This window comes from Brachyistius frenatus, unplaced genomic scaffold, assembly GCF_029030835.1.
Source record: "Brachyistius frenatus isolate BFR_SWC_R1_liver_20210118 unplaced genomic scaffold, ASM2903083v1 Contig_7, whole genome shotgun sequence".
NCBI lineage: Eukaryota > Metazoa > Chordata > Actinopteri > Embiotocidae > Brachyistius > Brachyistius frenatus.
Genome location: NW_027210606.1, coordinates 4,630,001 through 4,656,516, shown reverse-complemented (window position 1 = coordinate 4,656,516; position 26,516 = coordinate 4,630,001). Strand labels below are relative to the sequence as shown.

Genomic DNA, 26,516 nt, shown 5'->3' with positions numbered 1-26,516 from the left:
GCTGAGCTAGCTGAAACAAAACCTGTTTTCACGTCATAATAGATAACCTCTTTGTAATTAGCCAGATCCTTAAAAAGTTTTGTCTTAAATTCAAATTCAAATACAAACATTAGACCTTAAGGTTGTAGTATCTCATAAATGGGAATTTAATACCTTGTTTTAACTTTTAAATTCAATCTTGATTATGTAAAAAAATGGGAAAATAGAATCTGAATTTGACTGAATCCTGACCTTTGTCCTGATCCTTTTTTTTTTCCAGACCTCTGATGTGAAAAAACAGTCTGAATCAGAGTCAGAGACAAATACACAGTGTTTCATCAATGAATATTTAATCCACCTTTCGCAATAATTCTATCCAAATCCAAATTAAACAGCCGTTGTTTTGAACCTGCCTCATGTTCCCCACGGACGAACGAAAATACGTTGTACTCTTAAAAATGTTGGGATACAATCTAAACAAATGGATAATGTCCAAAGTAAAGCATTAATAAACGTGATATTATTTGACTTCGGTATCTAATTATCTGCTTGTTGTTTAGCAGGACACAAAGGTAAAAAGTTGACTGAGACTAAAAGACGTGAATTGAAGATACTGTTTGTCCTTGACTGTTGAGATAATGATTTTACTGTTAATAGGGTGGGTACACACGTTGTTTGGGCGTGAATACCTGATGGGTGTGAAACTTGGGAGCTCACAGTTGCACCAGTACCCGTATCCTTGACAACAAGATAAAAATGACAGCTGGTTCTACCACTTTCAAAATCTGGTAATGTATTTTGTGATATAGAAGTTGTTTGAATGACATTTTTTCATACGAACACTATAATAACATTTCATCCTGATAATTTAACTTTTTCCTCCTGTTGTTTCTGCTCTTCAAAATAAAACGTACACGCCTGTAAAATGACTCGAAGAGTTGAATCTCTCGACATCATTTTCAGGTATTCATATAATCTGGATCAAAACATTGATCTCTGCATTTTGAAATAGAAGATTCTGATTTGCTTGCAGCCCACATACACACACTGTGATGAACATTCATGCATAACACTTCCTTTGAACCCTCCTAGAAAAGACTAATTTGCACCTTTCTTCACAGCTCCCCTCTTGTCTCTACGAGACATGTCTTCCGCTGTGCTTCCCCCCTGCCTCACCTCCCTGCTCCGTCTCTCACTCGTACTTTTTGACTTCTAAATTCTTTATATTGCTTTGTTCTCTCCGTAGACCGTCCTCCGCTCACTCCGCGCCTCTTTTACGGTCATTATCATGCTACAGGAAATAGCGTTACACAGAACCCATAAACTTCTGTTCCCGAATAAACTGCTTAACTGCTGCGGCGGATGCACGCAAATACACACGCACACGCGCACGCGCGCGCACACACACACACACACACACACACACACACACACACACACACACACACACACACACACACACACACACACACACACACACACAAAATCTGTCTCCCCAGACCAATCACCGTTGCGTCTACCTGAGCGTCTCTCTGTGCGCTTATGCGTGTCAGAATGAGTGCCGTGAATATTTGCACAGCCCTGCGTGTGTTACAGTGTATGTTTGCGTTTGTGTTTGTGTGTGAGGTTACGCTGGCTGATCCCGCGGTCCGGTGAGACGGGGCCAGATGGTGCTTGGCGGTTGGCTGTCTTCGCGGTGACCGGGCTGATGATGTCGTTTATGAAGTTTATTGATCCGATATGCATCACTCCCACAGTCCCCGGCCCCATCTCACTGTCCGTCTTTCTGTCTCTCCCACTGCTCTCAATTTATGTCCGTGCGCCTGCCCCTAACCCCACTCTGCATATCCAACATGCACACACAGTCTCGCTCCCTCTGTCTGTCTACACCCCCACCCCCCTCCACACACACACACACACACACACACACACACACACACACACACACACACACACACACACACACACACACACACACACACACACACACACACACACACACACACTCACACACATCCTGCCTGTCTATGAACATTCCCAAACTCCCCAGCCCTCAAAATATTGGCCAGCAAAGAATTTACAAGCTGTCACTTCCCACACACTCTGCTCTAATCTAATGGAGCCCTCACTCCCCGTCCTCTCCATCTCCCTGCTGCTCTGCAATCTCTCTGATTTGCCACCCCTCTCCTTCCCATCACAAAAGCTCCGTCTTCCCTTCATCGTCCTGTTTTCACTCGGGCTCTGAACTCCAGGCATATTCAGTCTGTTTTCTTGTCCGCTGTCCAGCAGCAGTCAAAACAACTTTGCAACAGTGCTGCCACCTCAGCGCTGCAGACATTGATATATATTTTCGCTGTGACCTGCTGCCCAGGTCGAGTAGAGCGAGCTGCTGTTTTTAATTAGCTCTGAGGCCCGTGGCAGATGGACGCGAAATGATTCTGATAGCCAGCAGCTTCAAGAGGACGGACAGGATGAAGAGAATTAGAGCTCTCTTTTCCTCCTCCACCAGGGACACATGGAGCTCCGATTGATCAAATAAAGGCAGTGATCTATGCAGAAGCATGTCAGGACAGACAGTGAATATTTCAGTTTCTTGTTGCGGGGGAGTTGAGTGGTGCGGAGAGCAGTGAAGTCACAAGGCATCAATGTCAGGACTGGGCCTTGTGGGAAATATTTCTCTTCAGACCTGGCCGAAGCTGCCATATGCTGAGGAGGTGTGTGTGCGTCTCAACATTCATTCATTCATTTTAATTTGTGAAACACCACTTTAACAGAGGGAACGATTCATTATTTTGCCGCTTTCCATCACACAGCAGAGGTCTGAACAGAAGGAACTTTCTCGGTGTCTGAACTTTGCGAGCAGATGTTGTGTGTGTCTGTGCCTGCGAGTGTGTGCACTTACCCGTGTGTGTGTATTAGACAGATAGCAAGATCAATAGACAAAAGAGCATCATTTGGAGACAGACTCAAAGGATGAGTTGGCTTAGATTCCACCACACGTTGAAAATACAAGCGGCCATTTGAAAGGTCTTCAATCCACAGCAGCAGTGCCGCAGTTCATAATGACTCTGTTTCTCACGGCAGCCAAAGGGGAGGATCAAAGTGGCTGAGAAAGAGGTAGAAAAAGACATGAGAAAAAAACAACTCAGGAAATGAATATGGAGTATAGAGTTTAAGCTCATTTCAATCCATTGTGTCTGGAACTTAATCTCTGGAGTCACCAGAGGCTTAGTTACTGTATGTGACTTTCTTCTCAATGATATGATTTAGTTTTGGGATTACGGAAACATCCCAGACATGTAGGCTTTGAAGACGTATGGCTGCACTAAGCAGAGCCATGTGCCAAAGTTTTCTCATATGTTGTATTCTATACAATCTTCCTGTCTTTGTTAAGGCTTTCATTTGGGTTCATTACAGAAACTGGCTCACATAGTTAGTGTAGTTTTGAGTCTTAGCTGAGTTATTATTAACAAGGTATTACCAGACCCAGACATGACTCTGCATCAATATCTGGGTCTGGACACGCTCCATGGGGGATTGTTTCCTGCCACTGCCTCCTAATGGGGGCAGACATTGGGTTATTTCTAATCTATTGGAGCAGCATTTAACCAATTGATAATGAACACCATGTGACGTATATTAGGCATATAAACTCACCAAGCTGTAAACAACATGGACTTTCCCACAATGTGAGCAGAGTGCAAGACCGTGTTGGTAAATGACCGCTGCAGACTTAAGAAAAGTTGGAGGCATTGTTCTTGCTGCGGCTTTGATTTCTTCATATTTGCTTGCGTTGCTTCGTCTGTTTGTATCCCGTCTTGTCGCTCTACCGCTGTCTACCACCATATTGTCACACTGCAGAAAAGCTCAGCCAAAGTACAAGAAAAAAAACACAGTTTGAGGAGAGAATGATTTAAGACTAGCGAAATGATCTGTCTGTGCAGCTTATTAATTTTACTTGACAAGAAATTTTGAAAAATCTGATTTCAGGCTAGAAATAAATAAATAAAATCAAAAGTTTGAAATATCACTTGAGATCAGCACAGTAATAAGTGAAGACACTGAATAATAGGATGCAATTTGGTAATTTATTTTTTAATTCTTCATTTTAACTCTGAAAAAATGAAGGCCACGAAATAAGATAATAAATCACTAAGTCAAATGATCTGCCAGAGAAAGCACTAGATAATCCATTTCTACTAAAAGCAAAACAGGATCATCTTTAAATCTACATTTAAAGATAATTTAACTTGGTGAAATCCATAGTTTTCGCAGTACGGAACTACATTTAGAAACACACACTTAACTTCGACATCATCTCATTTGCGTCGATCATTGAAAAAGTTGGTCATTTATATCCGTTCAGGTCACATAACCTGAGGCACATCTAAGTATTTCTGAAGTGGGGCTTATGCGACTTCCTGAAACCTAGATATGACGTTTAAACTAACCTGCCTACTCCAGAAACCTCTTCATAACCAGGATTCATAAATGCATAAAAAAAGGCTCTCAACATATAAATAACCAATACTATTTCCTATCTTTACAGGGTCATCTGGTACCATATGTGCAGAAAGATTAATCCAAATCGTATCCAAAATCAAATTAGACATGCAAATCCTATTTCATATAAAAGCGATGAAAAATAGCTGCCATATTAATGTGTCAGTTGTGCTTTTGTAGAAGTTAAATGATTGTAATATTTCCTACGTTAGCCACCGAAGCACCCTCCCTCTCTTGCAAGGCAATCCACTTGATGAACAGGCTCAACGTCACAGTCTGTCTTTCTTTTGCCAAAAAATCTCCATGTATGTCTTGATTTGCTGTGTAATTTCTGCCTGCATTTGATGCCTGCGTATTAATGCCATGTATTAGCGAGACAACTTTCGAGAGATTATTAGATCCACAGCGAGAGTTTGTTCTTGTTTTCCTCTCGGGAACCGTGCTGCCGTCCTCTTCCAAGATTTACAATCACCCCGGTCTTTTAATTGGCAGCTCAAATAAGGCTTGTCAGGAGTAATTGCAGTCGTCACGGTTTGTTGACTTTGGAAAGGGTACAATAGGAAATATCTACTGAACATAATCAAAAACCTACCTGTCTTTTTGTCACTAATGGCAGTAAATAACATTGGTTTAGAGATATAAAAAAAAACTGTAATATAATAGGAAAACATCAAATTTCACACTAGATTTCTGCGCTGATTAATTTAAGAGAAGAAAAGAAAAAAATAGGGCATAAAGCAACAGGGACCCTTTTTTTTTTTTTTTTTTACGCCTGCCTGCATTTATTTATTCAAAAATATTTTCCAATTTACCTCTCCTTTGCTTCCCACCCTCCTCTAGGTTTCCCTACCCTCTCTCCGTCCAGTTCAGTAATTGAATTGCTCCTTTGGTCCCCTAATTTGGCGACAAATAACAGAAGGAACATTCTCGACAGTAAACTCTTCCATTTCCACTTCAATATTTTACCCTGTCTTCATTTCGGTGGATGTGTGTCTGGTCCTCTCACCCTTTTGCCTCTCACTCCCTCTCTCTTGCTGTGTCCCTCTTTTTTGTCAGGTTGTATTCGTGGTTGTTGATCCCAGTTCAAAGGGAAAATGGTAATCCTGGTATTCCTCCTCTCTTGACCTTCAGCTCAACTTAGATCTTTAAAGAGAAATGTTAAGTAGATTTTACACTTTTAGGATTGAAACAAAGATGTGGACATTGAATTTGGCTTGTTGCGTCCATGTCGGTGTATTTTTTTGGTTGTTAAGGCAGTTCATGTTTAAAAGAGTTATTAACGGGCAGAACTAATTGCGCTTATGGGTGCAGCAAAGTCTGAAGCTACGGCAATTCCAGCGTTTTCTGAGGTTTAGGTGCTGCTATTGTGGCAGGGGCAGTTATTTGAAAAAGAAACTGCATTTTCATATAATTTTTTGACTATTATTCAAATGTACTTAAAAATAGGCTGTGCCATAAAAATAATTATAATAATAATAATAATTATAATTATTATTATTATTAGGAAAAACAAAGCTTGTGAAGCTATAGTGGCTTTGGTGCTGTGAAAAAAAATGCTTGGGTATTGCACCTAAGTGTTAGAGTGGGAGGGACAATCCTGCACTACAGTTAGAGACACTGACAAGGAGTTGACCATTTGTAGCAAATGGTTAAAGAGTCAGAATGACTACTTCTACCATCCCAATGACAATGTCACAGCAAAGGTTATCTCCAACTGTTTCAATATGACGATGAGCTCGAGGGCCCCCTCAGTCAGAAGGTCTGAATCATAGGCTGTATATAAAAGTGGACATAGCTTCTGGGTCTGAAAAATTAGGCTGATGCGGAAGTGACTTAAGCTGAAATATCACCGAGCCCCAATAGGGGTTTATCTAGTGAGAGTGTTTCAGACAAACAGCTGTGTTTTTGGGGGTGTGTCTGTTTGATTGACAGGCCTGTGGTGCAGTCAGGTTACAGCTATCAGTGGGTCGGACGTAGTATCGTCGGGTTTCCAATCAGATCGAGTCATATCCACTGCTCGCTTCCTCCCAGATCATCCAAATATGGTCACTTCTGGCTCTTAACAGCTCCTAGCAAGATGGTGAACTCGAGACTTTATAACGGCCGTTCACAAACCAATGGGTGACGTCACTGTTGGTTGCCGCTTGCTCTGAATCCACTTTGGGATGTGGTAGAACAGGAGAGTCACAGCATGTAAGTGCAGAAACTATGTGATGCAGTCATATCAACAGGGACCACAATCTCTTGGGATGCTTCATACATCTTGTGGACTCCATGACACAAAGAGCTATGGCTGTTCTGAGATCAGGTCATACCCTTTACTACTATGGTGTTTCTAATAAAGTACTGTGTGAGTGTACAGTAAGTTAATATTTGTAAAAACACAAGGTCAGTTTTATTAAGTCTGGCTGTATTGTCTGGAGGTTGTAGTAATTAATGAAGGTGTCCAGGCTGTGCCAGGCTGTGCCAGGTGTGCGTAAAGTATGCAGGGTTTTGGAGAGATGTGAATGTTGTCCTTTGTTCTGCACTCGGTCTGAGTAGAAGGAAACACAAGAGAACATAATCCATAAACATGAAGGCTGCTCCTGCCTCCATACGCTGTGTTTCCATTTATTTTTATTAGTTCTTTATTCCCTCTCGCCATTGTGTGCACGGGCAGTATCCTGCGTCCCGAGCTTTTGTCTTCACACCTCTGTAGCAGCTCTAAGCCTGTATTTAATTATGCTTTGGGTCAGGTCTTATATTAATGGGTTGAGTGAGGGCAGAAATTGATTTAGAGATAATTGCAGGTAAAACACTGGTTTTGGGGGCGGGGGGGGGGGGGGGTCAAAAATGACCCCACATGTTTGAACTCATTTATAAGTGTTTTCACCAGTGAAGTGTTATTTGTTGTTGGTATATAGTGTGGATATACTGGAGCAATTTGCAGTGTAGCTGATGATATGAATATGCTTCTGTGCACATCAGCCTGCAAATATTTATAATTACAAGTTTTACAAGTGGAAAAACAGGAAACTGCAGTGATTCTCCTGAGATAACAGAAAAATGACTCTGACTCAGACTCTTCCTGAGGACAGCTGTGTCATGTCACATTATTTTACTATTAAACTTTTTTGCGACAAACAGCTTTCTAATAAAAATACAAAACATGATTTACCGTAAAGAATATGGTTGTCTAATAAACTGGCATAGAATGAGGTGGGTTGGTCTCGGGTACTCCTATAAAGATACTATAATAACGGTGCACTACATGACAAATCTACGTTAGTTCACACTGATGTAGACGATACTTGAGGCAGGAATCTTCCGCAGTCACTTTTAAAGTTATAATTTTATGCACAGAATAATCTGCAGAACATGAAAAAATGTGAATCAACTGGAAAAAGGTTACACTTAACATGAATTAAATTAAATTGCCCCACATCTATGATACAACGTTTTACTGTAAAAGTGAGCACCAAATTGGCCCCGTGCTGCCTCATCACAAACCCACACAGCACTCACACATTTTTTTGGTGCTGTTTGGTGCCAGATGCTGTGTGGTTGCAGGGAAAAAGAAAATAACAAAAAAATTGCATAGAAACTGCAGCACTGTGTTCGGACCGCTGTCCAAGTTCTTACGCTACAGTAGATCCGTACGTGCATGCGTCCAATGCGACTAATCATCTGTCTACATTTGCAGTCAACAGTGTAGGTAATTTGACGAAGGATTTTCTAACCTCTAACCTTAGACGTGATAACTATTGGTGCATTGTCAGTATGTACATTTTTATAAACCGCTCTTTATGTATAATGTTGTCCAATGCCTCCACTCATACATTTTATCTGCTTACAGAAGACTGGCTGTTGCTAAAAAAAAAAATTAAAAAAAAAAAAAAAAGTCCAGAGGCGACTTGTTCTACCACCACACTATTATGCATGAATTTTGCATTTAAGAAATCAGATGACTTGGTTAATTTTTAATGTTATCACTGTACTGCGTGGGTGGGGTGGGGGGGGAGGGTGGAGGAGGGGGGAGGTGGAGGAGGGGGACGACACATGTGGCAATGGGAGACGAGGAACAAGGGGTTGCTTTAATTGCATTGCATTTTCTGGTAATATTATTCATTGTCAAGGTGCAGTCAGAAAGAATTGCATTATGAAGAGAGCACTTTAGGGCCTGCTGTTGGACTATGAATATTCATTGCTTATTCTGCCACAAGCCATTTGTTGTTGCTTTGTTTTAAGATGTTGATGTGCTTTCCAAATCTGTAGGACATAAGTAGTCCAACACATATGCCACCAGGTAAAACATTGTTTCTAATAATAAAAAAATTAAAAAAATTCTCCTGACTTGATGCAGAAGAATAGATATTTTTGAGTTTGTATTAGTGTCACCATTATTTTCAGATCTCAGCCAGTAGTCTGATGTATTTGTTGTTTGCTGAGATAACAGCCTGGATATATCAGGTGAACTCCAGTCTCCTCTCATCTGTCCTTAACTCGGGTCTTTTACTTGTTACCGTGTTCCAAATTAGCTGTCTTCATCTGGTCACATTTCTCAGACAACTGAGGTAAAAAGAAAACTTTGTAAAAGTAGAAAACAGAAAAGACATTAACTCTGAGGCTGTACTTAATGACTCTCCCAAATGACAGAGGCTTACTCTGGCTCACACACTCAAGGGAGGGAGACGAGCAGCAGGAGAGGGAAGAGGAGGAGGAGGGGGATGAGGAGGGGGTAAGAACAAAAAGCTCCCTAAACTGCAGGAGTGCGGCACAGATGATTGAATTGCAATTGCAAAATATGTAACTATTAACTGTTATGATTTTAGTTTCCTTTGGAATATTGGAATCCGTGTACTTGTTTTTTCTTCCACTGTACCATTAAACCAATACTTTATGTACTGTAACAAGCCCCATTAGGGCATCGTACACATTTACTAAGACCTCTGGCCCTGGTATTAAAATGCCATCTGTATCTGAATGTGTGGATGAAGCACAACATGTGCAAAGGAAAGGTGTAAACTTGTGCAGCACACCTCCCCATACAACTCAAACTGAATTTACAAAACTCCCATTTTCATGTCAGCCGTCGTCATCTGCAGCAGCTGTATACAGTTCACTGTGTGCTCAGGTTTGTGAAGAAGTGATCGTCGTGTAGAACCATCATGACTCATTCTGAAGTTTGCCGTACGTTCTCTGAATGATCGGGGTACAGTAGGAGCATTCACAGCAGCTGCAGACACCTGTGTAAAAAGAAAAAAATTATAAAAAACTCCCCGCCTGTCATTTCAGTTCTGCTGCTAAAGACGACTTGCTCTCAAATGAGAAGGAGACATGCTTTTTTTGTGTCACATCAAATGACCTGACACCCGTCGTGTTTGTCTTTAGCCGTGCGCAGGACTGCAGTGTTGCCTCTGAGTCACTCCACCACTTTGGTGCAGACTTTACTTTTTTATTGTTGTGCCACAACATTTGTTACAGATATCTGTGATCCCTAAAAGTTGAAGCACAATGTTGATCATCTGATGTTTGCTTTAGACTGATATTTTTTCTTGGAAGGATTTTCATTAATTCAAACAATTCTGTAATATTTAATAGGTGCATACATTTGCGTCGCCCCAGAATGAATTGCAGTGACGTTGGAATCGAGTGTCACTATCAGTTAAAAATTTTAACCTCGCCAATATATTTTGAGATTGTCACCACATGCCAGCAAAACTAATGACATTCCCATCAATCTCAGTTGCAGTGTTTGCTGTTAATTAGCAAATGCTTACATGCCAAATTCAAACTGTGAACACCAGAAAGATAAAAATCTGCAACACATCAGAATGTTATTATTGTCTTTGCCTGTATGTCACCATACAGTTTTTGTATGTTGTATCATCTCAATATCGACTCAGATACTTCGAGAAGTCATTGCAAAGGTGGCATCCAGTCACAGCACGGAGCACGCAGTCAAATACCTGCTAATGAGTCTGTGCTGTGATGTCAGTTCAATACCAGGTGTAAATTGAGGTCTAATTTCTTTACAGGTACAAATCCATTATTTGTGTGTGTGTGTGTGTGTGTGTGTGTGTGTGTGTGTGTGTGTGTGTGTGTGTGTGTGTGTGTGTGTGTGTGTGTGTGTGTGTGTGTGTGTGTGTGTGTGTGTGTGTGTGTGTGTGTGTGTGTGTGGGGGCTGTGGGTTGAGTGAATCCTTGCTCATCTATTTCTGTCTAGCAGAGAGCATCTGCTTCTGTCTGAGCCGATCATTCAAAGACAGACAAAGAAGTGAGACATAGAGAAATGTGTGTTTATGCATGTGTGTACGTGTGTCTGTGTGTGTGTGTGTGTGTGTGTGTGTGTGTGTGTGTGTGTGTGTGTGTGTGTGTGTGTGTGTGTGTGTGTGTGTGTGTGTGTGTGTGTGTGTGTGCGTGCGTGTATGTGTGTGTACATGTGTGTCCAGCCTGTGTGGCTCATGCTGATGATGATTAATTCTATGAATGTGGATCTTTGAAAGGCTCAGTGTCGTTTGTCTGTATCTGATCTGCTTCTTTCCGTCTCTCCCCGTCTCCCTTTACCTTCTTTTTCCCTCTGCTTGTGTCTCCCTGTCTATATCCTATATCATCTCAAGAACCATTATTCCCTCATTACAGTCTGAACCAACACACCTCCACCTGCCAGCTTGTGTGTGTGTGTGTGTGTGTGTGTGTGTGTGTGTGTGTGTGTGTGTGTGTGTGTGTGTGTGTGTGTGTGTGTGTGTGTGTGTGTGTGTGTGTGTGTGTGTGTGTGTTTTAGTGTGTCTCCTGCCTCAAGTTGTTAAATATTCTGAAGACAGAGACCTCTTTTAATTATCCACTAATCACACTTTTAATTACCTGCCACACACACATCCATCACTGACCAGACTGTACACACGCACGCACACACGCACCGTATACACACATACACTCACACCCACATCTGTCATCTGAGTTCTTAACCTATCGACAAAACAGAAGACGGGAAACCAACGGGGGGAATGAGTGAGAGACTGAAAAACAGAGTGACTGACCAACCAATGGGTGAAAAACACACACAGGAGTGACTGACCAACGTTTGGTTCTGAATCCTTGTTTTAGGCTAAAGTGTATAGTATGGTTAAAAATGTTTTCGATCTGTACCTTGGTACAAATTTTTGAAAATAATTTTAAGTAAAAGAAAAATATCCTCACAATTTCGTACAATGTAGTTTCCATGCAGTTTAAAGGACCTGCCGTCTTAAAGTGTTGAGTTTGGCATTTTAGCTGTCGCCATCTTGTGTTTTTGGGGGGGATCCAGAAGTGACTATATTTGGACGAGCTGGAGAGGAGCAAAGGGTGAATCTGATTTGATCTGACTGGGAGCTCAAGGATACTATGCCCGCCCACCTATATCTAAAACCTGACCGTCCCACAGGCCTGTCAATCAAACAGCCACGCCCCCAAACATGCTGCTTTATAATGCCAAATATCTAATTTATTATGGAATTATATTCAGGTAGAACAGCTGAATACTAAATGCAGAAGGAGTGGAGTCAGCGAATGACACCATGATGGATTGTTGAAAAGATTTATTGACTTTGTATTTCATATGAGAAGTTGAATGGGAGTCTATGGAGCCAAAACATTGTAGGAGCCAACCCCTAGTGGCCGTCTGTGGTATTGCACTGTGAGGCACTTCTCATTGGCCTCACTTTTAAGACCCGGAAGCTACGTCCACTTTTATAAACACTGTAGATCTATCCTCAGATTTCCGAAACCAAACATCCCCGGGATAGCCAGACAAGAAGAACATAATGCTGATTGACTGGTTAATATCAGAGCCAAAAGATTACATCCTCAAGATCAGAGAGCTGGATCAATAAGCAGAAGGTCACAGGTTTACTTTCTCTCACAGACAAATAAAGGCTAAATTCTACCACTCCCTGCTCTCGGGAAATTACACTCTCGCTTTCTGTGCTCTAACCTCTCTGCTCATGTATTCACGTGGGAGTGTTGTGTTTATGACTTTGGGGGCTTATGTCAAGAAATGAATGCATTCACAGTGTTTCAAATGGTGACCCAGTGTCCTCTGTTTTTAGTTCCAACACTTCGCTATCAATTCTTATTGTGGAGACAATTATCTTTCTTTCTCTCTGCAATGTCGTGACACATGTTTTCTATTCATCATTATCACCTTGGCTCACCAGTTAATTACAGTGAGCCGTAGCGAACACACATACACTCGCACGTGTTCTCCAATTTGTACATCTGTACATGAGCTCAAACATGAGCTCAAACGGGGGCTCACACACATTGTTCCGGCCTCTAATTTTATGCTTCTGCGAGACGAGCCGTCGCATATACGTCAGTCGTCCATTTTGCACTTGCACCTCTCGGGCAATTTTCTGGCTCCAAACAAGCTGCTTTCACGCGAGGTGAAGCTGGAGCTGAGGAGGTAGGTAGCATTTATGCCGAGCAGGCGGCACACTGCAATTTGGTAGTTTTTTTTTTTTTTTTTTTTTTTGCATTAATTGGTTTTGTGAAGACAAATTCATGGTTCAAGTGTTTCCCCAGTTTCCAGTAACAAAACACAGCAATCTCTGTCACCGCGTACGGCTCTTGTAGAAGGAGCAGGTCAGTGGGAGTGATGCATTCACTGACACTGTGGCTGCAGGCTTTGTGCGCAACGGAGGATCCATGACAGCAAGTGTGTATGCGGCTATGTTTGTTACAGAGTAATTAAAATTAAAATGTTTTTGCCTGTAGGCAGAATCTTGTTTTTGTTGTTGTTTTTAGTGCATTGTATTGATTTCCTATCACCATGGTAACAAGTGTATCTGTTAAAAAGCCTTGTTTTACAGGAGAGGCTGTAGCTGTGTGGTTGTATCAGTATTCATAATCAAGCACCATTAGAACATTGCTTACTTAGTACTATTACTACTGACCTTTAAAGCTACGGGAAGCAATTTGTCTACATTTCAATAGCAATATGTGACAGTGATTCTATGAAGTAGCAGGGTGACTCTGTGTATACTTATTCACATGCCCACAAAATTGTAAATTATTATTTATAATTTGCTGCGTGTCAAATGGCTGTACTTAACTTCGAATAGACTTAAAGCTGCTCTCATATTTAGGCAAACAAACCAAAAACAGACAGTAATAATGCATCATAAAATGTTAAATAGTTTCAGACATCTTTAGGATTGGGTTACGTTATATGAACATACACTGCAAATCATAAGACAATGGAAATATGTTGGAGATTATGCTGTGCCATTGATTTGTTTTAAATTACTATCCATCCTTGTACATCCCGGTATCACATCAAGGTGCGTATTACAAGAGGAAGGTTGGGGGTGATGGATACATTAATCCAGGACTTTCACCCAGGAGAGCAGGGTTTGAGTCACTGTCCCTGCTCTGGGCCGTGTAATGGGATTGGCTGTTTGGCATGCATTTTGTTTCCCTCTCCGGGTTTGAATCTTTGGCTCCTTCTACCTCATTGAGAGATTGTTTTCATCTGTGGAGGATTCTATATAAGCTGGTTTCCTCCCAAGATGGCTGTGTCTGCCACTCAGGTACCCAACACTCTTGATGTGGTTTGTTTTAATTGTGTTACATTTACCTTTTGCTTATGGCATGGTCAGTTTTAAGGTGACATTTATTTGATCTGTTTAGTTTATTTTGAGTTATAGTAAATAAATTGTCACCTTGATAAAGTTTTCACTGTGTGGTTAAGTGAAATTCTCACATAACGTCACGTGTTTAACTTGCGTAAGCAATTTAGCTGCCGTACGTAAAGTTACTCATGTAAAATGATTTAACCGCGATCTGTTCTGAACCCTTAAGAAGTCATATTTGTGCCTAAACTAAATTGCAACCGTGTTGCATCCAACTCAAACCACAATGTTTTTTCTAAGCCTAACCACATGATTTTTTTTTTTTTATGCCTAAACCTAAGGCACCTTCCTTTTCATACCTTGGTGAGATCCTGTAGGGGACTGACGAGTGAATTTCACAGTTTGGCTGGATGCTGGGTTGCCCTGTAATATCTCTGGTTGTATTCAGCCATTGTTGGTGATGTAGGTGTTTAATTAAGACTGCAACTGACTTTTTTTGATGAAATGATTGATTATGTTGTTGAGAAAATGACAGAATAAAGTGAAACATGTAAATCAGTCTACTAATAATCTACAATATGTAAATGTACACTGTGTCCTAATCTATGAGGTTGTTACCAGCTCGTTCAGGCAGTCAACTCTGAACATTTAACACCTGCAGTATTTAAAGCACAGCTAACTATGAAGAGACATAGCGAATACGCCTACAGATCTAAATGTAAATCACAGGGTCTGGAGACCTGCTCTGTATTTCAGGTTCAAGCAGCCACGTGGAAAAATAATTATAAAATGATGGCTTGGTTTCAAGTGTGAAGATTTTCGTCTCTCTGTTCAGCCGATCTCTGGAGCTAAGTAGCTGGGAGAGACGGTGTTTGAGGAAAAGGCTTTTTTCTCCGGGTGAGATGAAGACGGAGAGAGAGACAGAGAGAAAGAGAGAAGGAGAAAGAGAGACAGGGAGAAAGAGAGAAAGTCACTGCCAGTTGTGTGGTTAATTGGTAGGAGACATAATTAGTGCTAATTAGGATAATAGCTATTCGTCTAGAGATCCATCCACCTAATGGGACTACACTCAGTTACACACACACACACACACACACACACACACACACACACACACACACACACACACACACACACACACACACACACACACACACACACACACACACACACACACACTTGTTACCGTCCATCCAGTCTCGTCGTTAGAAGAATGTGGTCTCGTACTGTATCTTGGATGTATGACCTGTAATGGCTGATATTTATGCCATGAACAGCTCATGCTTCCTTGCCTCCACATACAGGATTAACTGTCTTCATGTGCATGTGAATGACAAAGGGAGCGACTGATGTACAGCAGTGGATGAAAGGAAGTGAGTCATGGAGCTCCTGTAGCTGAACAAACAGCGAGTGGAGAGGAAAGTCGTCCTCCTCTGTTTACTCAGCATCTATCCTCAGCCCTCTCTCCTCTCCTCTCTTCCTGCCTCCATCTCACCCTTGCCCCGCTTTGCTTTCCTTTCCTGTACCGTTGCTTTCCCCTCCTCCCCCTGTCTGTCCCTCAGGCCATGCCAGGGGACATTAAACAAACGTGGTCTGTCCAGTCTGTCTCTCTCGCTCCTTCTCTCTCTCTCTCTCTCTCTCTCTCTCTCTCTCTCTCTCTCTCTCTCTCTCTCATATGCACACACCAATTACTTTCAGAAGACTGAATGCCCTGGGCTATGTGTGCACAAGGATACTGGACTGTGTGTGTGGGCATGCTCTTCCTCTCCCTGTGTGTGTGTGTGTGTGTGTGTGTGTGTGTGTGTGTGTGTGTGTGTGTGTGTGTGTGTGTGTGTGTGTGTGTGTGTGTGTGTGTGTGTGTGTGTGTGTTTTATGAAGGACTTACTGGCAGTGGCAAACAGCCAAGCAAGTGAAGGACCCACAGAAAGGTCTCACTTTCTGTGTCCGTTTGACCATTTGAAGAAACTGTAAAGGTGATTGAGGATGGAAGCCCGTGATTTAGGCACTGCGTTAATTACAAGTCACAGAGCTGCAGAGTGTGTAGGGTGCGAGGTAGGGAAATGTTTTCTGAGTCAGTGAAGGGGCTGTTAAAATCTCTCACAAACACATTAGTGTTCATTACTGTTGTAACCTCTGCCATCTTTCTTTTCCCCCTCTCGTTCTCCCGGTCTTTATTGGTCTCATGTGCAGTCACATATGCGGGCTGTATTTCTCTGAGTGGAAAAATCATCAAGATTCATGAAGCAGAACTAAGACATTAACTGAGAATACCTTTAGATTGGGTTTTTGGAGTTATTAATAAGGTGTGGACAGAAACTGAAATACAGTTTTGTCATGCAAGGGCAGCCGGGTTGTACAATATATGACCAGAAGTGTGAAGTCCACATACTTGTGTGTACATTTGCCTTGAGACTGTCTGCTTCCCTCCAGGAAATTGGTTTGCAGAGGACATACAGTACATATTCACTGTTCTTGTGAAGCATGTGTTAGTCCTACTTTTAAAATAACTGCACAATATGTAAGGAGAATGATGTCACCAGCAAAATACATCGACCTTTCCTCACTTTATTTTAAACGTGCCACAGTTGGGTTCACTCAAGCAAACCTGGACACATGTGGCCCTCATTACCACTTTTTATAAACTTTGTGATCCCAAACAGTGCAGCAGTGATTGTGATCCCAAACAGTGCAGCAGTGACCTTTTCCTGTCCCATCCCAGCGAGCTGAACTATTTCCCTTAAATTCTCCTCCTCGTCCAAAATAAGATTTTCTTTATTTTGAATTTGTGATCTGCTCTGATTAATTGCCGCAAAGTAAATGCATGATATGACTCACCATCAGAGCTAAATATGCTTTAGTATATAAAAGTGGATGCAGCTTCCTGGTCTGACAAGTGAGGCCAGTGCAGAAGTACCTTAAAATGCAATTTGACTGAGGGCCACAAGGGGCTGGCTTCAAGAAGCTCTGGCTCCATAGACGTCCATTCAACTTCTCTCATGAAATACAAAGTCATAAAAAAAATTCCGCAAGTCAGTATGGTGTCATTCCCTAAAGTCACTCCCTATTAGTTTTCTGGAGGTCCATCTGAAAATAATTACAAAATTAATCAGATATTAGGCCTCAAAAAGTGGTATGTTTGGGGGCGTCTGTTTGATTGACAGGCCTGTGGTGTCCAAATATGGTCTCTTCTGGCTCCAAAATAGCAAGATGGTGACAGCCGAAATAGCAGACTCCAGGATTCAGAGCACCACTTCACAAACCAAACGCTGTCATCACAGTTGGGTCCTGCTTGGCCCTGAAACATCTCATCTGATTTGATGATGGCCTGTTATGTGTGCTCATTCTGTGACTATGCAACCTTTGTTCTGTGCTTTAGGGCCTCTGTTTTAGTTTGTTATGATATTACCAGAAGCTCCATTTGTTTCAGGTGAGGTGGGGGCCTTTACGGTGAGATGTTGCAGGAACTGTTGTGAGAACACTACAGCATACAGTGACGCTGAAATAGACAGTAGTGTGCTTCTAATTTGGTGACAAAAGTTTGAGAAAAGCCTGATATGTATGGTATGACACACGCCTCTATGAACACAGTAAGAACCTTCACTGAGCCCTGACTTCAGCCCCATCCAGCACCTTTAGTTTGAGCTGCACCAGTGATGGAGACTCAGGCCTTACCAACATCACTAATGCTCTAATGACTGACTGGGGGAAAAAAAAATCCCTGCAGGATACTTCACCATTACTTTTTTGTTAATCGATGAATCACATATGGGTGTAATGTTCACATGCCCATTTACTTTGTTTGGGTCTCCTCTTAATTTGAGCCACACGGTTTGTGTCCTCTAAAAAAGGTTGCATGCATTTGGGTCTGATTGTGTGTCTCCGGATGTGCCCGACGGGTGTCTTTAATGAACGTGACTGTTAGCCTTTTATCATTTTAATGTGGACCAAAATGGTTTGGCCTTGATTTAAAATGAGATAGACTAAATCCAGGCCTTCTAAATAGTTGATGCACATTTTTAATGCATCAGCAGCCCCCTTCCATTATGTCTCCTCATTTGGTTCAGCTCCAACAAGTTTTGTTTTCTCTCTTTTTTTGATTACCATATACAAGAGTAGCACACATTTTTATGTTTTAAGTGTTTGAGGGAATTAGTTAGAACTAGTGTTGGAACAACTGAGCACACTTAATGGGTCTTGGAGCAGGAATGCCAATGACACTCCACCCTGTTATCTGTTAGCAACTGCAGCACAGACCACAGCGCGAGGTTTGCAAATTATTTAAGTTACAGTACTTTTTGAACCAGATTCAGGACACATTTGGCTTGGAAACATCACTGAAGAGCTGAGGAAGAGATGGAAAGCTGATGGAACATGGAATATAAGCTTTTTGTGTTTAGTACTTGGTAGAGCCCAACCAATTCATCAGTTGGCTGATTTTATTGGTCAGTATTCACTTATCACATACGGTGGCTGACATTAACCTTTTTTTTACTGAACATAAATACAAAAAAAAAAAATGCTTGGGGTGGTTTAGAAATTGTCCATTTGTGATTTGTTATATTTATAATTATTACACCTACAAAGATCACTGTTTCAATGCACTGATTTCATTTTGGACAAAAAATGTTAATGTTAAACTGTAAAATGTCCTGCCTCGATTACAAATGTTTTTGTTTGATAACCATATTTCAGTCAATGTATCAATATCAGAATTTTTTTTTCCTAATTCAACATCAACCCCAGAAATGCAGTAACGATCGGGCTGTAGTATTTGGTCAATAATTGATTTACTCCTGTGTTTACAAATGTTATTGATGTAAACACACTTGAATTGCATCAGAAAACATTATTGCCTCAGCTGTCTATTATTAAGCTGCTTTTCAAAAGACCTGTCTATCAATTTCCAAACTAAAAGCAAGTTTCAGTCATCTGCTTTGAATTTTGGTGATGGGGTTCCCGTGTTGTTTACTCTCAACACGTCACACATTCATGACAGCTGAGCTGCGAGTTGGTGGCATCACTGTGTCACTTTTCTAATGTGGTACAAGTAGAAGTATTCATGATTTTATTTAGACTTAAAAAGTACTTGAGTTTCAGACAGAACAAACTTCACTTTTAAACAGCACACATGTAATTTGACAAAACTTTTCAATCTTAATTTAGCAGTTTTTTTCCCCACATATTTTAGCAAACAGAAATTAGAATGCTTTTTTTCAGACCATTTTTTTCAGCCATTGCATTTGAGCAAGGGGATTAAGGAATGTTCAGCAAATATACTGTAAAACAAATCTCCAACCCCAGGCTGTGTTAACAATAGCTTCATTTAAACTATGCATGGAAAATCACTAAAGCAGTCACTGTCAAGCTACTGGCGACAGAATGTCAAGAGCTCCTGGCTGTAGTCCAGTTCTCAGTCTTAACTCAGTTAGACTGTTTAATCCCATTACAAAAACAGATCTATCACATTTTCCAAAACTACACAGAACTGTTGTTGGAAAGTTGAGTTCTCGTCATTGTCTCTTTTTCTCTTTTCACCACCAGGATCATTCCTGATTTTTTTCTTACTCTGTACAGTTACATTACATTAGTACACAATACTTTATATCATCCAAGACTCCCAGCTTCTTCTTTGTGCCCAATTTGCCCTGGATCATCTCAACATGAACTGGCTGCCAGGCATTGTCTAAAAAAATAGTCAACTCCAAACTTTGTATTCACTCTGAGTCACTGAGCATTCAGGCCAGCTAACACATCCAAACTCACCAAGAGTCCAATAAAGTTACAGGAAATATCTTGTATTGTTTGTTTCTGAATTAAAAAACTAAAAATGTCCCTTTGGGGATTAATAAAGTAACTACCTAACCTAAAAGCCACACGTAAACTTCCAATCCTCATTAATATGAATATCAATCCTCATCGATATGAATCAATGAAAGGAATGAATGTTTTCAAAAGACAAGAACAAATCCCAAAGATTATTCTTTTTCTAACAAGAATGTGTTTGTTATAATCCGACCATTTCGTCGGTCTCATTCTTGGGAATGGGATCTCTCGAGAGGAACCTGAGGGAACTTCATTTGGCGCAAACGTTGACTTGGACTTAAAGCTGTAGTCGGTAACTTTGACCAAAGTAGGAACAAAAAAAGACTTCTGGTCATAAACAGAAGAACAACAACGGAGGAAAGCCAGATCAAACATAAGTTCTCAGAGGAGCCCGGACAACACGAGGATAAACGTGGAGCTGCTTTACGGACGTAGACGGAGCTGCGGCACCTGAGACGATTCAAACTGATGCCCAAATCAGCCACATTTCTGCTCGACAGGTAATCACCTCTGCTCGGTTTATGTTTGGTTTAATATTCGAACCAAATGAGCCACAAAGCTAAGACGGTGGTGTTTACAACTACACTGCAGGGCACGTCTCGTGTCAGCAGTCGGCTAGCGTCAGCTCGCTTACGGTGCTCATGCTCCTGGCGAGCTCGTTTAGTTTGAAAGGCGCAGAGGACGTGTCTCTGAAATGTCCAGGCAGTCGTATCAGTTTCTCCTGATATTTATGGCGTGTGTGCTCTCACAGCTAAATGCTCTCCGAAGTGGCTTACTGCTCTTTTAGCCGATGTCACGACAGTTTCTCATCTCAAACATGTGCGCGCTGAAATAAGCGCATGCTGGTTCTTTTACCGCTCAGATACAGTCAGAGACTTTCCATGTCGACATTTTTTTTTAAATTTCTGCTTCATGTTGGCAGCAGTGTTGACGTTACACAACATTAATGTGCAGCCTCAGCAGATGTGGTCACTGTCACAGTGTGAAATGTACAATTATCCAGTGAATGTCACTGCAGCAGTGTGGACTGGTGCAGCCTCTTCAAATGCACTCTGGTGTTTACAATGTGAATGTTTGCCACACAGACCTGGATTATGTTTGTCTTATAAAATTGTATTTCTGCACTTTTTTTGCAATAAGTAAATGGTTTGTGTCACTTGATTCAAAATGATCACTTGTACATTTCAGACTGGTCAGCTAAGGTTGACGTCTCACAGCTACCACTGCCCTCCTTATTGTTACTGAAAGCTGGAAGAGGCACAATAATGTGTTAAATAAACAAGCACGGCCAAATTCTGACATTAATCAGGATTAATTTTAAAAAATACTTTAAAAAAAATATATATATATTTTTGCCCTAAAGATGAACCATTATGATCATTCATTAATCCAACTGTGATTCCCAATTTTTTTTCTGCTCGTTCTACAGGTCAGAGGTCACCACAGTGGGAGGATGAGGAATCCTGACTTCCACCATCAAAGTTTATGGTCTATTATGCCTCTGCAACCAACTTACTATGTTTTATTCTCAAGTTAAATAAAGTTTGACAATATTTCTTAGACATTGCTTGCCTAGTATTTACCCAGTGATTCTAATTTCTCCAACTGTTCTATACTGTTTTAAATTGTCCAAAAAATATTTGTATAATATATTATGGTAAAGTAATACATTTGTTTTTTTTACATTCATGCAAATAATTAAAATTAGAACACTTCATTGGAGAAGAAATGATGGAAGTGACATAAATATTTGAAAATATAAACTTTGAGAGATATAAAAAACAAATCTATCTACAATTTTGCACAACACCAAAGTATTTACAGTTTACAGAGGTAACAGCAGCTGTATCCTCATCAGGATCTGTGAAGCTCACATCTGGCAGCAGGTAACAACCGGCTGATGACATCCTACATCAGGCTGGGGTCGCTGGACAAATGTTGCTCCAACACTCAGATGGAAATCAATTGTTGAATTTTCATGCATGTTAACTCTGGCTCATAGCATCCACAGCTAAACAGCTAACAACAACTACATCAGAAGCAAAAGTGTCGAGAAACAAGATGGTTATTACTGAGGCAACTTACATGCAACCCTCTGCTATCTGAAATTCTCGGGTGTTTGGCCCTGTCGAGAGTTGTATTCCTTCAAAGTCAGCTCTCCTCTTAAAGTTGTCTGGTACAGCTTTAAAGATGAACTGAGTAGATGTTGTTGGTCGAAGGTGACTATGACCTCAAAAAAACTTAATTTGTGGCCATAATTCATACGCTATGAAAACTTTTCACGCAAATGTCAAATGAGATGAAGTGATGACAATTTATATCCAAAAGGTTAAAGGTCAATGTCACTGTGACATCGTAACGTTCCTCAAAAGTAATTTTCTGGCCATTATTTTGCACCATAACTCAGGAGCAGAAGGTGAGAGGGTGACCATATTTCACATTTCGTCAGATATTGAAATGGTGACACTAATCTTGGGTGTCCACCTTGAAACTGTGCTGATTCTAACGATCCTCTTTGCTGTCGAATCGAAGCATCCGTGTTGTCTCTTTGCAGCAACATAACGATTAAGAGCATCGTCTACTGTCCCGGCTACAACTTGTGTTCTATCATGTAAACATGTATAAGGAAATTCCTCAAATTCTGCACTACACACAGTATATTATATAAAACTGAACACTTATAGATGCAAACTGCAACTTGACTGGTTGGCGGAGACAAACAACCCCCAAGCAGTAATTTCAGTTTGATGTCAGCCTTTGTTTGCAGTTGTGCAGATAAAGAAAAACACAAGCCAAAATTAAAAGCTATCGCTGCATTTATTGATAAATACGCTACAGAAGCGTTCTCCTTCTCTGCACTCTCTGTAGCTGAGTTTTATAGTAACCAATTACTTTGGGATACAATACACCGCACCACAACTCAAGCCGACAGGTAATTTTGAGAGCAGGAATGTTTAAAAATTTGAATACCTCAACCCAACGTAAAGTTTCTAAGAACCAAATACCGAGCTCAACAAACATTTAAACAGCATTTACACAGGTCCAAAGACACTCGTATAACGTAGCATTCAGCAGGTATGGACATGTGTACGTTAGGTATCAGTCAGTCCCACAGAGAAAGTATTCATGTGTCTGCTGACTTAAACACCAAAGTAAACATCCAGTTAAAACAGCTGCGGGGCACGGTGAATGGTCCCAACTGTGCCTGTGTGAGTAAGAGTGTGTATGTATGCAGTGTGATGTGTGGGTGGCTGGCTGGCGCTCTCTTTGGAGATGAAGCTGCCAAGAAGCCTGCTGCCTGGACTTGGTTTACAGTGGAGTATCCCTCCTTCTGCCCTGCCGCCACACTCCTCCACCCCGGGCCTCTGTGTGTCACAGACATTGTGGTTGAAGATGGTGGCACGCTGCCTATCAGAGATAGAGAAGGAGGACAGACGGGAACGGGATGGGCTCTGTTGGCAGGAGAGTCTGTGCCCGGACCGAACACACACACACTCGCACAATCTCAGATATAAAAAAAACAACAACACATTCACTCACTCCTCTGGCCTGCGACATGTGTGTGCTAATTAGTTCTTGGCACATGTGTGTGTAAGTGTGTTCAATAGTCAGTGTTGCGTTGCGGACACCCGTGAGTGTTTAATAAGTCCTGGGGCCAGACACTTAAATGAAAGACCAATCTGGCTTGGTGCTTTGGTTCAGAGGAGTTGGGGAGGGGGGGGGGAGAGACAGTGAGGGGAAATAATAATGTGATAGAGAGACAGCTAGAAAAAAAAAAAAGCCAAGAAAATTGGAAGAAACCAAGAAAGAAATGTGCAGATTGTAATCTGCGTGAGAATGGAAAATGGGATTTTAGAGGGAGGTTGGATTTATTTTATTATTATATGAGGGGGTGAGAGGATACGGGGAGGAATGCAGAAGGATGGAGTTGATTGCTGTATTTAATTTCTTCTTCCTTGGGAGAAATCATCTCACACACACACACACACACACACACACACACACACACACACACACACACACACACACACACACACACACACACACACACACACACACACACACACATAAGCATGCAGAGTCATGAACAGTTTTACAATTGAGTTTGCCTTTAATTAAAAGCCAGAACAATTTTGTTCACTTTAATTAAATGTGGACGTAAAAGAGACCCGGAAGTGGCATATTGAAGTATGTTATATTAAATCTGAAGAACATTTTGTATGCAGTCGTAGTGAAAAGACACATTGAAGCTGTCCACCTGCATGCCTATGCTTACATGCCTGCGTGTGTGTCTGACTATATTGTAACTCTTAGGATGAGATTGTATAACCACCCTCCAGCTACTCAGAACGAATGAGGACATTTTTATTATTTTTTGAAGGGAATTCCAAATGAATTGTGGTCCCCTAATCTCTGTTGCCTGACGTCTTATTGGCATATCCTATTTTTCCCCCCTCCGTGTTGCTTTTCGAAATGAAAGTTCCATGTGAAGATTTAATGGGAAATGAAGCCTCAGACCTCCCAATAAGGAACAAAACGAAGGCATGAAGCAAATCGCTGCAGCCATCACCCTGTGTCATCACAAGGAGTTTCACATGTAAATAGTACATAGAAATGGGATATGAAATTGAGGGACAGATACTAAATGAACAAATATTTTTAATTCGCCAAATGTTCCGATGTTAATATGTTATCTTAATTAGTCGTGCTGCATTCTCGCACTGCCGCCCACTGAGCTCCGCTGACTTTGAGTGGGTGGATTTAGATTCCTCCTCGAACCTCCCAGGCTCTCTCCTCCCTCAGACACTGTAGGCAAGTGGAAGCCTGCCTTCCCTCTCTATTAATCAGCATGTGCCGGGTAGAACAGATGTGATAAAATGGGCGGGTCAGTGCAGTTAATGAGCTTAACAGCTATAAATTCCATTGTAGACCTTAGTGAGGATGCAGAATCCACCCCTGCTGTGCAACGAGAGGGAGAGACAACAGGAGAAAGGTTTGGTTAAAGCCTCTATTTCAGGCAGTGAGATGCGGTTGAAAGCCTACACACACACACACACACACACACACACACACACACACACATACGTGCGCACAAAAAGCAGTGAGCACACAAAGACATAGACTCTCACAAATAGAGTGTCAGTGTTGGGGTTGAGGCTCTGGCTGTTGTAGAAGTTCTCCTGGGAAATCAGACTGAATAAAATTAGACCTGAGGAATTCTGTCTGTGTGCGAGTGTGTTTGTGGGAGTGTCGTCAGAGAACCTCACATTCCTCTCCTCTCCTCTCCTCTCCTCTCCTCTCCTCTCCTCTCCTCTCCTCTCCTCTCCTCTCCTCTCCTCTCCTCTCCTCTCCTCTCCTCTCCATCATATTTAGCTCAATCAATACTTCCCATCTTCATGTGTTGCCCATTTCCAAACCCTTCCATGTAATTGGTTGCTGGATATACAGTAAAGGACTATCATGTTTCAATGTTTGTAGGCACATCAACACAGCGATCTTTGAGTTGTGGATGCTGATAATCACATTGGTTGTGTCTTACAAGCACACACGCATGCAGATGTTGTTTTATCAAAATCCTATCATGTCTTTCCGTGTGTAAGTGCACTCCTTTTCCTCATACAAATGTAGTTAAACATCCAGTATTACCAGTCACAGCTTCCTTTTTCCTCCTATTTTTTATACAGCCCAATAAATCTGTCCCACAGGGCCCTTCAATGTGAGCGTACTGTATGTGTGTAGTAGGGGCCCGCTGAAACAGGCCGAGTCTATAAGAACAAAAGACAGTCATTTTGCTTTAGTATACTTTATTCTCCCTTTTGTCATATTGATTTTTATTTCAGCGTCGGCTGTGGTTAGACTATTGAGGGGAATTTCCATCTGCTGATACTGAAAGCACAAGTAGCATCACTAAAAACATCAACCTCCGCTTCCTGCCTAGCGGCATCTGTTGCCAGACCAACAAGTTCCAACACACGAAAATCTGAGCACTACGAATACATATTCCTTACCCTCTTCGCCTCCTTTCTCCCCCACCATCTCCCTACAAAGTCAACTCCTCCTATTATGCTCCCTTGAAAAGCAACAGGAACACAACATCTGTGTGTAAGTGAGTGCTTCTTATCTCTGTGGGCGCGACTGAGAGCAGGTTTAGGTTGTGTGTGTTTGTGTTTGTGAGTGTTTGTGCACCATGATGCTGCATGTTTGTGCCATATTGATTGCTGCTGGTACGTGGGGAAACGAGACAGGATCAGTGTAAAGAAGGAAGAACAGAAGACAATACACAAACAACGAGAGTGGCCAAAAGAATGAAAGATACACAAAATGAGCCACATATCAATCTGAGACAGGAGGAGAGATTTATTTAAGCTCTCCGAATCCTCTTTCCTTTCCGATGCTTGTATTCAGTGTTTCCTTCCCCCCCTTATGAATTCTAAATGATCCATGTACCAAATACTCTTCTCTTGACAGAGTCTTAGTTTGAGCTGTGTTCTTGTCTGAGACGGAGCAACGCTAGAAGGAGGCATGTTTTACTTTGGGATGTTATCATCGTGTTTTCTAAACCCTTGTCTCTGTGTCTTATTTGTGCCCCACAGAGCAATTACTTTGGACAATCAGCTGGTTG

At 41.5% G+C, this 26,516-nt stretch overlaps 1 protein-coding gene across 1 annotated transcript in view; it reads left to right on the top strand.

Annotated features, from left to right (window-relative positions):
• Positions 1 to 26,516, top strand: part of LOC138615833 (protein sidekick-1-like) — a 242,936-nt gene that overhangs the window by 97,252 nt on the left and 119,168 nt on the right. Inside the window, exon 5 of the mRNA XM_069689684.1 lies at positions 26,488 to 26,516. This exon is cut by the window's right edge and continues 105 nt beyond it. Coding sequence (XP_069545785.1) covers positions 26,488 to 26,516 — 29 coding nt within the window. The remainder of the gene's footprint in view (positions 1 to 26,487) is intronic.